The sequence below is a fragment of the Haliotis rubra genome, unplaced genomic scaffold, assembly GCF_003918875.1.
Source record: "Haliotis rubra isolate DU_JTF1 unplaced genomic scaffold, ASM391887v1 Scf296, whole genome shotgun sequence".
Taxonomy (NCBI): Eukaryota; Metazoa; Mollusca; class Gastropoda; order Lepetellida; family Haliotidae; genus Haliotis; species Haliotis rubra.
In genome coordinates, this window is record NW_025766964.1 from 1,168,000 (window position 1) to 1,182,241 (window position 14,242).

General features: G+C 47.1%; 1 protein-coding gene across 1 annotated transcript in view; it reads left to right on the top strand.

Annotated features, from left to right (window-relative positions):
• The window catches only part of LOC124282210 (integrator complex subunit 2-like), a 47,254-nt gene that overhangs the window by 15,012 nt on the left and 18,000 nt on the right, over nt 1-14,242 (top strand). Inside the window, 6 exon segments of the mRNA XM_046718169.1 lie at nt 594-708; nt 2,099-2,167; nt 2,789-2,923; nt 3,989-4,286; nt 6,003-6,129; nt 6,936-7,069. Of these exon segments, the coding sequence (XP_046574125.1) occupies nt 594-708; nt 2,099-2,167; nt 2,789-2,923; nt 3,989-4,286; nt 6,003-6,129; nt 6,936-7,069 (878 nt within the window).

Genomic DNA, 14,242 nt, shown 5'->3' on the forward strand with positions numbered 1-14,242 from the left:
TTTGTAGAACAGACACATGATGCCTTATCATGAGTGCTTTGTAGAGGGGCTGCTTTTATATATAAGTTTATGCCTTATCATGACTTCTTTGTAGAACAGGGGTGGTGGGGTAGTGGTTAAAGCCTAGCCTAGTGGTTAAAGCCTTGGCTCGTCACACCGAAGACCCGGGTTCGATTCCCCACATGGGCACAATGTGTTAAGCCCATTTCTGGTGTCCCCCGCCGTGATATTGCTGGAATATTGCTAAAAGCGGCGTAAAACTAAACTCAGTCAGTCTTTGTAGAACAGGCACGTCATGCGTTATCATGAATGCTTTGTAGAGTGAATGCTTTATGCCTTATAAGGAAAGTTTTAAAGGATGAAGTGATCTTTTAGCAGTATCATTACCATCTTATGGCTCTTTTTTATGCATTGTACAGATCTGAATTATGATATTGTTTCACAAAGCCAGACAGCCATCGTTATTGACTCCATTATAAAACAAATGCCCCTCTGTTGATGCTCGGTAAGATTAAGCCATCCTTTATAACTTCAGGATCATGCTAAGATCAATCTGTTTCATTCTGTGACCTGTGGTATGGTTGTACCTGCAGGGAAGCTGCATGTGGGACATCATTTGGAGAGATGCTGTTCCTGATTGCCCTACACTTCCACAACAACCAGATACACGCGATAGCTGACCTTGTGTGCAAGACTCTCGGAATGAAGGTACTCCACCCATACATGCACCATTGTCTTGGTCATTATAGCATACTGTACGCTGTTGCAAGTTGGTGAAGTAAGTGTTTGGAGAAAGACATACAGTACAACCAGAAATTATTGAGAATTTACGATTGTAATTTGTTTTTGTTTTTTTCACTCATTACTCGCATATTAAATGTGAATATTAGCAGAACATAACTCCAGATTCAAAGACAGGTGAACAATTAGTATTTTGTCAAGTCACCATTGGCAGCAATGCAGGCTTCAATGCGGCAGGGCATACTACTGATCAAAGAAGTTAGAAAATCGTGGTCCATGCTGTCCCAATATCGGACCACCTCTTCTTTCATTTCAGCAATATTTGTCAGATTTTTCTTATTGACACTTTCCTTCATAAGTGAAGTAAGTGTTTGGAGAAAGACATAAATATATAATGGTCAACAGGCGGAAGTTGCATGTTTGATGACATGGACGTGAGTTATGTTGTGGTTGTTGTGTACGGTAACTGGTATGCAGCGATTTGTGTTAAATTGATTGTATAATTATGTACTGTGTGCCTGTGAGTGTATAAATGTGTGCTTCATGAAAATATTATGGTTAGGTTTTTGGTTTCATGGAATACTTTGGTGCTTTCTGCTAATGATAGCAGGTTGACAGTTCATCTTATCAATATTGAGCATAAGTTCCTTCTACGTCTACACAAAGGTCACAGGACATCCATTACAGATCATGTCACAATGAAGATGTGAAGATCCCGGTTGGAATTGATCTTCAGTAACCATGCTTGTCGTAAGAGGCGACTAACGAGATCAGGTGGTCAGGCTCGCTGACTTGGTTGACATGTGTCATCGTATCCCAATTGCGTAGATTGATGCTCATGATGTTGATCACTGGATTGTCTGGTCCTGACCCGATTATTTACAGACCTCTGCCATATAGCTGAAATATTGCTGAGTGTGGCGTAAAACTAAACACACTCACTCACTCAAGTCAGAATGACCTTTTGTCTTACTAAGCAGAGTATGCTTGAAGGATTTCGAAACTGAGTGTGTGGGTCACAAAAGATAGAGCAATAAACAAATTAAATCTGAAAACTTTGGTATTGTGGTGTTATGTCATACTTTGTTTGAAGTTTTACTCTCCTTGTCACGACAATGGATGAAATATCAACATTTGTGTCCAGTATTTTCATGCTAGGCCATAAAACCAATGTGAACAAGAACTAGAAATAAGCCATATCCACATTGCATGGAATTATACCTATGTCACGGACATAATTCATTTGTTTTGATACCTTTTATAACCTTTTTCATGAATAATAATTTTTTATTGTCAGTGACAATTACTATTTCTGATGTGGTTGTTATTTATGTTATTGTTATTATCATTGTGTCAGAGTGCAGTGAAGGCCAATGCTCTGTCCAGGATGCGGCAGATCTTCACACAGGAGCTGTTCACGGAGCAGGTAGGTACTTATCAGCATTCCCTGAACTCTTAACCTCGGACATTGTGATAAAGGATGTTTTAGAATATCCTTCATTTTACTTGTTCCTTGTTAATGCTACTGTTTGTATTTGGTCATGTTTTATGTACTGTGGTTTGCATAAACATGCTGGTCAAGTTTGTGACTGATAGACAATTGGGGGCTGTGGGGTAGCCTAGTGGTTAAAGCATTTGCTTGTCACATCGAAAACCTGGGTTGGATTCCCCACATGGGTACAATGTGTGAAGCCCATTTCTGGTGTATCCTGCTGTGATATTGCTGGAATATTGACACTTAAAACCATACGCACTCACTCAATGGTTAAAGCGTTCACTCGTCACACTGAAAGCCGTGGGTTCGATTCCCCACATTAGTACAATGTGTGAAGCCCATTTCTAGTGTCCCTTGCTGTGATATTGCTGCAATATTGCTACAAGCAGCTTAAGACCATACTCGGTTTGTCAGTCAGTTATATTGGGGGGATTATCGTATTGTGACATCCCTAATGATGTGTATTGGTACCTTTCCAGTAAGATTGGAATCATGCCATGTCTCCATGGTTACTTGTCTACTGAAGTCCTCAATGTGTGATGTTTGTTCCAGGTGATAGCATCACATGCTGTCAAGATCCCGGTCACTCCGAACCTCAACTCCACTATGTTGGGTTACCTCCCTTTACACAGTATCTGTCAGTTACTCAAGAGTCGTGTTTTCTCCAAACACAATGTTGCAATCAAGGTAATATCCCAGTCGAAATATTGACTGTTGATTTCTGTAGAATTTGAGACCCGTGAAGATCCAGGTTAGAATTGGTCTCCAGCGACTCGTGCTTAAACGACTCATGCTTAAGAGGCGACTAACAGGATTGGGTAGTCAGGCTCGCTGACTTGGTTGACACGTCATCGCACCTCTGTTGCGTAGATCGATGCTCATGTTGTTGATCACTGGATTGCCTGGTCCAGACTTTATTATTTACAGACCGTTGCCATATAGCTGGAATATTGCTGAGTGCAGCGTTAAACCATAAACCAAACAACCATCTGTAGAATTTGTACTTTAGAATGCCAAATATTACCGTCAGTTCACGAAGTTCACACTAACCATGCTTGTTGTCATAGGCAACTTTAGGTCTGTGTGATGTAAGACCTGATTGATTTTGTGTCATATACTTGACAGCTTGAAACATTGTGCTTAACCACTGCAGGTTTCCTTTTGTGTGTGTGCTTGGGTGCGTGTACCTCTCTCAGCAATATTCCAGTTCTTTGACAACAACCTGTAAATAATTCAGTTGGGACCGTCGCTGTGTGAGTGCTTGTGCATGTGTGAGCGTGCATGTTCTCTGCTTGGTAGTATTCCTGCTATATTACAAGAACCTGTCAATAATTCTGTCTGGACCAGTCTGTATGTGTGTGTATGCATGTGCTATGCTCAGCAAAATTCTCACTGCAGTGTTAAAGAATATCCACTCACCCACTGATGCAGATCAAATATGATTGTTCATTTCATCATTGTTGACCCGTGAAGATCCGGGGTAGAATAGGTCTTCAGCAACCCATGCTTGCCACAAAAGGCGACTATGCTTGTCGTAAGAGGCGACTAACGGGATTGGGTGGTCAGGCTCGCTGAATTGGTTGACACATGTTCTCAGTTCCCAATTGCGCAGATCGATTCTCATGCTGTTGATCACTGGATTGTCTGGTCCAGACTCGATTATTTACAGACCGCCACCATATAGCTGGAATATTGCTGAGTGTTGCGTAAAACTAAACTCACTCACTCACTCACTACATCATTGTTTTTCAGGATTGGATCTACAAACAAATTTTACACAGTTCACTTCCCTTACACCCTCTACTGCCACAAGTGATAGAGACATATGTGAACTCAATCATAGTGAAAGGTGCTAAAACTGAACACACCAATGAACCGCTGACAGAGCAGGAAATACTGGCAGTGTACAGAGACTCAGTGACTCATTCAGCTACACAACGGCTGCAGTCTCAGTCGGACGTACGGCAGGACAATTTGTCTCCACAGCTCCTGGTGTTGTATTATGTGTTGTTGTATGAGGATACACTCATGAACCACATGAAAACTATAGGTGAGTCAGGGCTTTATCTTATGAAGTCTTTTAGTGAGTCAGGACTTTAACTTATGAAGACCTTTAGTGAGTCAGGGCTTTAACTTATGAAGATTTTTAGTGAGTCACGACTTTAACTTAGAGACTTTTAGTGAGTCAGGGTTTTAACTTATGAAGACCTTTAGTGAGTCAGGGCTTTAACTTATGAAGACTTTTAGTGACTCACGACTTTAACTTATGAAGACTTTTAGTGAGTCAGGGCTTTAGTTTATGAAGACTTTTAGTGAGTCACGACTTTAACTTATGAAGACTTTTAGTGAATCACAACTTTAAGTTATGAAGACTTTTAGTGAGTCAGGGCTTTAACTTATGAAGACTTTAGTGAGTCAGGACTTTAACTTATGGAGACTTTTAGTGGGTCACGACTTTAACTTAGAGACTTTTAGTGAGTCACAACTTTAAGTTATGAAGACTTTTAGTGAGTCAGGGCTTGAACTTATGAAGACTTTTAGTGAGTCAGGACTTTAATTTATTAAGACTTTTAGTGAGTCAGAACTTTAATTTATGAAGACTTTTAGTGAGTCAGGTCTTTGATTTATGAAGACTTTTAGTGAGTCAGGGCTGTAACTTGTGAAGACTTTTAATGGGTCAAGACTTTGACATATAATTACTATAGGTTCTAAAATCTGACAGGGGCCTAAAGGAGTTAATGTCCTGCCCCATCATTTAAAGCAACACCAGCATAATTAAGATGGTAACATGACCATACTAACCAGAGTAAAGCAATGTAAGACTTTCTTGATCATAATGGGGCAGTGGGGTAGCCTAGTGGTTAGAGCATTCACTCGTCACGCCAAAGACCGGATTCGGTTCACCACATGGGTACAATATGTGAAGCCAGTTTCTGGTGTCCCCCACTGTGATATTGCTGGAATTTTGCTAAAAGTGGCGTAAAAGTAAACTTTATCATAACTCTCACAGCTGATGAGGGATTTTCACGAAGTGATTGACCTTTTGATTAGTGGTGGTCTGATTAATTGAAATAAGCGAAGATTGGTTTCAGTGCCTTAACGACCAAGCAATCGTTTGTGCTTTCTCATAATCGAACACAACCAATTTTGGAACACTTGTTTGCATCAACGATATTTTACACAAGGTTTTGTCTGTGTCATTAAATTTACATTTCATAAGCACTACAAGCTCTTTCCAAGTCATGATTGAATTTATCTTAAAGAATCCAGGAAATCTGCGTTCCTAACATACTAATCATCCTTTAAATATGCAAAATTTGCCAATGGATTTTGTGCAATTTGGAAAAAAAACCTAATTACAACATGTTTTTTCTTTATTTTGTGTGTGTGCATTAACAAAGATAAAAGGAACTTTGATAAATGACTCTTACCAATTATTTTTGATGATTGATCGGTTGTAATGAACCAGTCATCGATTATGAGATTTTAACCAATTCCCAACACTACTTTTGATATTTCTGTGGGGTAGGGGGTCTGTGATTTTGTATGGAGATAGTATATTTGTTCAGATAACATTGCAATACCATCTTGCAGAGTTGTATTTTTGGTGGCAGGCAATATTATTTTTTGACTAAAATGTCAGGTCTTTAATCTTTATTATAAATGTTCTAATGACTTTAGTTGGTCAGTTGCTTATGTAGATATTGAACACAACCTTCCGTCTTTGTTTGAATCCTTTGACGTACCTTTCATTCTTCCACCACAGTGTTGCTGAAGAGTCCGATCAAGTCATACTCTGATACCATCATGTCCAAGATCCCCATCAACTATCTCATACAGGAGGCTCTCAAAGAACAGCAGATGTATGCCGGCCTGTTTGCCCCTCTCACAAGGTGGGCCTGACTGAATCACTGGGACTATAACAGCCACTATAACAACAACTGAAATGAAATTCTCTTGATTTCAATCTATTGGACAATTTCTGATATACTGATTTAGCCATAGTTTGAGACAATCTTTGATAAAGGTGTATGTATATTCTGAAGTCTGCATGTTGCCTGTTGGGATTTCTTGGTGAAATGGGGGTGGGGTGGAGGGGATAGCCGAATGGTTAAAGCGTCCGCTCATCACGCTGAAGACCCAGGTTCAACTCCCCACATGGGTACAATGTGTGAAGCCCATTTTTGGTATTCCCTGTCGTGATCTTGATGGAATATTGCTAAAATGGCATAAAGCCATACTCACTCTTGGTAAAATGTGCTCATAGTACCTGAAGAAATGGCTGGTTTCTCAAGTCTTATCAACTCTCTGCTTCTGTTATCACGACGATGGGTGCAGTGAGGTAGCCTAGTGGTTAAAGTGTTTGCTCGTCGTGCCGAAGACCTGGGTTTGATTCCCCACATGGGTACTATGTGTGCAGCCCGTTTCTGGTGTTCCATGCCGTGATATTGCTGGAATATTGCTACAAGTGGTGTAAAACTAAACTCACTCACTCTCACTCAGACTCTTATCAATATGCTTTAGAGATGTTGCTTTAATAGTGCTGACACACTTCCACATTTATGTAAACACCTGCATATATTCAACATTATTAAATGCTGGTAAGCCTTGTCTGTGTGCATGGCTGTTGTGTCTCTTAGTGGACTGTTGGTGTCACTGCACTTGTGGTTGTCAATATTTGTTTTATGTTTTGTTTTAGGCTTTTGGTGACTCAGTACCCACACCTGTGTCTAGTGGAGGACTGGCTGGAGGAGAGTCTCACGTCGCATCAGCAACAGCAGATGAAGAAGTCCAAGGTGGTCCACGTCTTCTCTCCATCAACATATCAAGAAGGTAGGTTTCATGGTTAATATGGTTGGTTGTCTCTAGGATGCTGAAAAAACACTGTTTCATATGTTTTTTTTGTCTTCAGGGCATACCACACAGCCTCTGTTTCATATGGTCGGTTGTCTGTAGCATGCTACAAACCTCTCTTTCATTTGGTTGGTTGTCTCAAGCACGAGTGAACCACTACTGTTTCATATGATCAGTTGTCTTGCATGCAATTGTTTGGAATTTTTTTTTGTATATTCTTACCCTGACTTATATTAACTGCTTGTCTCTCCCCAAGCCCAAGATATAGTGAAAACATTTTTGTGTTATGTTCCTCAAGAACAGAAACGCAACCTGAACGCACTCCTCTCGCATACATGCACACCATCCCCCATGTTACCAGCGGGTGACTTTCTGTGTTAATCCAAGCAATCCTATCAATGCCTTGAAAAACACTGTCCATGACCAGAAAGAATGTTTTTTATTTAGCGGTTATTGGTTCAGTCCTGACCATTGTTAAAGGAGGAGAACTTACAGAACTCTTCTGAGGTTTTTCAGATATGAAGGTCACTAGAAGATATTCAGAGCACCTCTATGGGATTTAAATGTAGTCACATAACATCTGACCAGCAAAGCTTTTGAACCTCTACAAGAAGTTTTACTTATTACTCTGAAGACTTTATTTCTCCTGGTAGTAGCCATTGGAGCCAGATTGTCTGAGATTCATCCGATTGATTTCATTAGAACCCAATTTGATACTGATACACGTGCATCAGTTTACTTAGTTTGAAGGGGAGGTGGGGTAGCCTAGTGGTTAAAGCATTTGCTTGTCACGCCGAAGACCCAGGTTCGATTCCTCACATGGCTACAAAATGTGAAGCCCTTTTCTGGTGTCCCCTGCCTTGATATTGCTGGAATGTTGCTAAAATCACCGTAAAACTAAACTCACTCACTGATGTTAGTTTGAGAATTCATAACAAAGGATCAACTTCCAGGACAACCAGACAATTCTGACGTTCTGTTCTGTTGGAGCTTTGTGCACTCGCTTTCAAAGAACATCATCCATTAGAAGATTTAGGAGGTTATGTATGCTACTATATTCTGAGCCAAACCAGAACAATTAAATTCTTCTGGATGAGAGCGATAATCTCTTATTTTTTCAGAGATCGTCCTTGGGGTACATATTATGCATTTTCGGCTGTAAAATGTCCTGTGACAGTTGTATCAATGTTTTTGAATAAAAGATTGTACAATAAATAAACTCTTTTATTTATTATCACGGACCCTACCTCCGCGGAGTTACCTCCCTTAAGCATGCGCACCAACTGGGTAGGCTCCTAGACCCGTATCATCATTCCTTCTGCTGTCACGGCCCTGAACAGGCGTTAGTTGTGATTACCTTTCATGAGCCGTGCAGTAGCTGTATTTTAAGATGTCTGAGACACCACCTGTATGTTTGGTTTTATTTGTCTAAAACAATAACAGTAAAGCCTTACAGTGGTTGTTTCATAATTGTGACTTTGTATAAGTACTATCAAAATCATAAACTTTCCGTGGTTTACGCCAAGTTTGCTCTGCCATGGCGGGAAGTTTAGCGTGCGGCGTGGTGCGTAATATTGCGTTTTAAAACCAACTATTACTTTCCGTGGTAACCTTCGCGTATTTTTCAATGTTTTCTCGTGTTTCTCTGCTTCTGGCCACAAGTTAACTAACATGTTTACGTGTTTGTTTCAGGCTTTACCTGTTGTTAGGTCTGTGGGGAAGTATTCCCGGGCTGACAGTCACTCCCAATCGTGGCCTGTCTGGAGAAGGCGGGCCATGTGGCTGATACATGTTCAATTTGTCTGGCCTTTTCCCCGGGCACAGAAGAAGAGGCGGCCGACACCCTGTTTTACCAGCGAGATCGTGGCGGGAGGGACCTGGCGCAGGTTCCCCGTCAAAATCTAAGCGAGGCGTCCAAAAAGGAAAAATCCCGTGGCCCTTCCCCTCTCCTACCACCCAGTGGTTTTGACATGTCTCTAATGGAGTCGATGTTTCAGAAGCAGATGGACTCAATGAAGTCCTTCGTCGGGAGTCGGTTGGAGGTCTCCGCCAGGAGTTCCTCGCCCACTCGGGCGAGGCGGAGAGTCGGGGTGGGATCGCCCGGCCTCGGCTAGATCCCTCAGCCTTGGCGTCTGTCGATCCGTTGCCTCTGGCCGAATCCGGGCGCCTCGGCTGCTCGGAGAGGAGGTGCTCCCAGTCCCCTCTCGGAGCTTGCGCTTGAGGCGTTGAGTATTCCTGGTATTCCGGTCCCTGCGCGCACACCGCCCATGAGGCGGAGGCACCAGTTCTGCCTGGCCTGCCTCCAGCGTCCGGGACGGGGTCCCGCGCCGCGCCCGGCTGGCGCTGGCGTGGAGCAGTCGGTCTGTTCCTCCCTTCCTGTGGTGCCCAGCTAGGCAGTCCACGGGTCGGGGTTAGGGTCCTCTTACGGAGGAGACCCAGCCTCTGACTTCGGGCTCGGACGCCGAGGCAATGGAGCTTCGGGGAGGTCGAGGAGCATGGCGGCGGCTTCCGTTTTGCCGACCTTGCGGGAGGTCCGGCAGAGAATTGCGAGGCCTACCCCAGGCAGCGGTGCCTGCTGGTAGCGTGGACTTCGACTGAGTTCCGCTTGCCTGGCGGCGTTTGCCCCTAGGCAACCCTCACAGAGCGCAGCTCCGCATTCTGCCATCGTTGGTCGGCGGGCGTGGTCGATCCCCTCTTGTCTGGTACCCGAGTCAGGTTTGACTTACCTGAACTTCGTCGCGGCGCTACCAGCAGGGGAGGATTCCCTGTTCGTCGTACCGATCGTTGGCGAGTGTGTTTTCACTTCCGTCGCCCTGGGGGGGCTCGGCTTCCTCGGAGCAGCTCCGGCTGCTTTCGGCAAGGCGCCTCACTCCACCTTTGCCCTCGCGGTATCCCCTGCGACGCAGCGTACCCGGACCTCTGAGGAGGTCTGCGGGCAGCGATGCAGCAGGTCGCGGGTGGTGGTCCATGAGGCCTACCTCTCCCTCGATACAGAGGTCGGCCCTGGGGCGGAGGGCATGCTGGCGGCGATGTCGCGCGCATGTCGTGCTACTCCGTCAGCTGTCGGAAGTTCAGGCTCACCTGGCGACTCTTTGCGGTCTGCTGCGTCGGCGGTGATGTCGCGCAGTCATGGGGATCGCGCAGGCTGTGGCTGTCGGCGTCTAGGTACTTTCGGCAGCAACACAGCAGACCTTGCTGGCTCTCCCTTTCCGTCTGGGGCGACCCTCTTTCCGGGGCACAGCAGGTCATCACGGGGAGGCTGCGCTGCAGCTACCTCCTTCAAGGATTCTAAGGCCTTGTTGGAGCACCAGCGGGTGTCGCCCAGCTCCCGTGCCACCTTCCTCCGCCCGGGGTGCAGCCTACACCCGAGTCTGCCGGCTGGCCGGCCGCTTGGTAGGGGTAGGCGGAGGAGTAGGTCCGCCAAGGGTAGGGGCAAGGAGCAGTCCTCGACTAGCTCCAGCAGCCTTTTCAGCGGTAGCGGGAGGTCTGCCCGACCTCCCGTTAACCCAACAGGCTGCCGCTCAAGCCGTGTGTCACACCCAGTCAGCTCGCTACTAGGGTCCCCGCCGCAGCTCCTACCCCATATCCCAGTGGGAGGCGCCTCTCTCTATTCCTGCGGAATGGGAGAAGGCTACCAACAACGCTTGCAGGTGCTGGCCACGGTCAGCATAGGCCATCTCCCACTGTGGAGGCGAGATCCGCCCGACTTCACCGGCATCGGCGCACTCCGGTGCCGTCATGCCAGGCCAGAGGCGGACATATTGCTTGACGAAGTTCAGGCTCTGCTGGACAAGTCCGCATGTCGGCGCATTCCGGGGGAGAGGAACAGGCGGGATTTTACTCCGCGTACTTCCCGTCCGAAGAAAGGCGGCGGGTTCCGTCCGATTCTCAACCTCAAGGGGTTGAATCGCATGCTCGAAGTACCATCCTTCAAGATGGAGACACTGCGCTTCGGTGATCTCATCTGTTCAGCCCGGCGATTGGCTCCGTCAATCGACCTAAAGGATCGCGTATCTGCATGTACCCATACATCCCTCGTTCAAGCAGTACCTCCGGTTCTCTTACGGCGGGATGTATTACCAATTCAGGGTGCTCCCCGCCGGCATATCGACTGCCCCAAGGGTGTTCACCAAGCTCATGTTAGTCCCAGCTACCCTAGCTCATTTCGCAAGGGAAGGCGTTGTTACCCTTACCTAGGCGACTGGTTGCTCGAGCACTAACACAGCCAGCGAGTCAAGATGCTACTCACACAGTGATAGACATTCTAACTTCGACTGGGGTGGATCATCAACCTCAAGAAATCCGACCTGGTACCCACCCAGGACTTGGTTTTCTTGGGTAGCGATTCAAGCGAACAAGGATCTCGTTTCCTTGTCGCCCGACGAGGTCACCAGAGTTAGGAGATGGTATCTTCATTCCTCTCCCAGCCCCAGGCACCAGCACGGACTTGGCTCCGTCTACTGGGCCATATGGCGGCGGCGATCTCTGTGTGTGGCGGGCGGTTGAGATCGTCCCATACAGCAAGCTTTGGCTCGGCTGTGGACTCACCGCGGAGGATCTGGGCGCAGTCTCACAGTCCCAGTGGTTGACACCTCACCTTCAGTGGTGGACAAATGTCGGGGAATCTCACCAGGGGTTCCCCTTGGAAATCGGCGCCAGCTCTCACAGTTCAGACAGATCGTCCCTCACGGGCTGGGGCGTTCTGGGCAGTCTGTCGGCTTCGGACTCTGGTCGAAGCGAAGCTCACCTTCACATCAGCGTGTTGGAGCTGAGAGCTGTGCGGTTGGTATTGGCTTCAGAGAGCATGTCCGTGGCCAGGTAGTCCGTCTTCAGTTAGACAACCAGGCGGCCATGTCGTACATCCTGAAGCAGGGAGGGCGCGGTGTCCCCAAGCGCTCCTCCGGGAGGCGTGGGACTTTCTCCTCTGGGCGACCCAATGCGATTGTCAGGTACTCCCTGTTTATCTCCGGGGCTGGAGAGCGTCGCGAGCAGATCGCGGCTCTCGCGGATCCTGGCCCTGCGCAGTGGATGCTTTCGACAGGCAGATATTCACAGTAATCTCCCAGTTATGCGGGTCGTTCGAGGTGGATCTGTTTGCGTCGGCGGGGCGCATCAGACACCGTGTTCTGCTCGGATGCGGACCAGAGGCGTTGGCTGCCGGCGCCTTCCTGCTGGATTGGACGGGCAAAGTGCTCTGGGCGTTCCGCCGTTACCACTCATTCCCGTGTCCTTTCACAGCTGTCCACCCAGCCAGCTCGGCTACTTGTGCTACTGGCACCGCTTTGGCGTCACAGAGCTGGTTTCGGTAATTCTCAGGTTTCTGGCTCAGCCTCCTGTTCTATTACCTTTGCGCGACCGGACATTCTCACTCAGAGCGGGCGCCCACCCAAATCCCGCGGATTCAGTGGGTGGCTTGGCCTCTGTCAGGTCTAACCTCGAGGCCGCGCGAATTCCTGCAGCAGTTGCAGACACAATTCTGGCCGGTGGGATTCGACAAGCGTTCAGTATGAGGATAGGTGGTCCGCTATATGGCGCTGGTGTTCAGATAGGGGCATTGCAGATCCCTTTTCTGCGGATTTAGTCAGTATTGGAGTTTTGCAAGCTCGTTTGGAAGAAGGCCTGGCGGCCGACCATTCGTGGCTACTCCACCGCTATTTCCACTTTTCACACCCTGTCGATGGTGCTCTTCTGGGGCAGCACCCTCTCGTACAGCTTTCTAGCTGGCTGGCGGAGCGGATTCGACCTGCTCTCAGGCGAACCAGTCCACCTTGGGATTTGTCGATCGTGCTTTCGATTGGCTGTCGGTCCCACTTTCTCACACCTATCGGCTATTTCCATTCAGTTGTTGACCTGGAAGCTGTGTTTCTGGTGGCGGTAACATCTGGTCGAAGAGTCGGCGATATACATGCTATGTCGTCCGACCGGCTGACTGTGTTTCACCGCGGATCGTGTCAGCATTAAGCCTCCCAGATACTTACCGACCGAAGGTCGATCCGCTTTCCATGTGACAGCTCCTATCGAACTTCCTACTCTTACCCAGCCTTCCACATCGGGGACCACTCCTCTGAGCACTCACCCGTTGGATGTCCGTAAGGCGCTCAAAGTCTATATCAAGCGAGCGCGGGGGATCGTGCGGGTACCCAGCTGTTCTGTTGTTACGGTGGCGGGAAGGCTGGTCTGCCAGCGAGCAAGCAAACTTTGTCACGCTGCTGGCTGTTTCGATATATTTGTGCGGCTTATCAGGCTAAGGGCAAGCCTCCCCTGAGGGGTTGAAGGCTCACTTTCGGTCAGGGCAGTAGCCGCATCAAAAGCTTTGCAGCGGCACTCCCCATTGAAGAGATCTGCTCTGCGCTATTTGGAGCCGGCCAAGCACTTTTATCGCCATTATCAGCTCGATACACATTCGCGCAATCGATGCGAGCTTTGGTCGTACCGTTCTCTCCAGTGGACAGTGTCCTGCCACCCTGACCAAGTGAGTCTTGGTTTATTGGTTTGTGTTGGCTACTGTACAATGATTCCATTATTGACATGTCTGCTCACGAGCACTCAGAGAACCTGTACCCCCTTCGATTCTCTAAGGAGTTCACGATATCGTTAGTGAGTGGTATTTTTGTTTTCCCCTACGGTGCTCTCACGAAGAAGCCACTTAGTGGTCGGATTTCACTGACATTAGCACTCGTGCAATGTCTCATTATGCTAGAGGTCGTCTTTGAGCACAAATCCTCCCTGTCAGTTCCCCTCCCATAATGCCTCTCGCGTGAGCGAAAACTGGGTCAGTGACAGGTGAGTGTTATGGCGTCTGTTCAATTTTTTCCATGATCACGATCGCTATATTTTGTGTGTGCTTGGACAGAATTCCCTCCTCCCTGGCCTCCGGTCTTTGGGAGTCTGTGTTTATGCATAATATGTACCCCAAGGGCGATCTCTCTGAAAAGAATTTTCCAAACCTGCAGAGGTTTTCAATTCTTTGAAGAGAGTAGATCCTTGGGGTAGTAAACCACCCACCTCCCGCAATTCTGTTCACTGATGAGAATTCAGCAGAAGGAATGATGATCACGGGTCTAGGAGCCTACCCAGTTGAGTGCGCATGCGCTAAAGGAGGTAACTCCGTGAGGTAGGGTCCGTATAATAAATAAAGAGTTTATTTATTGT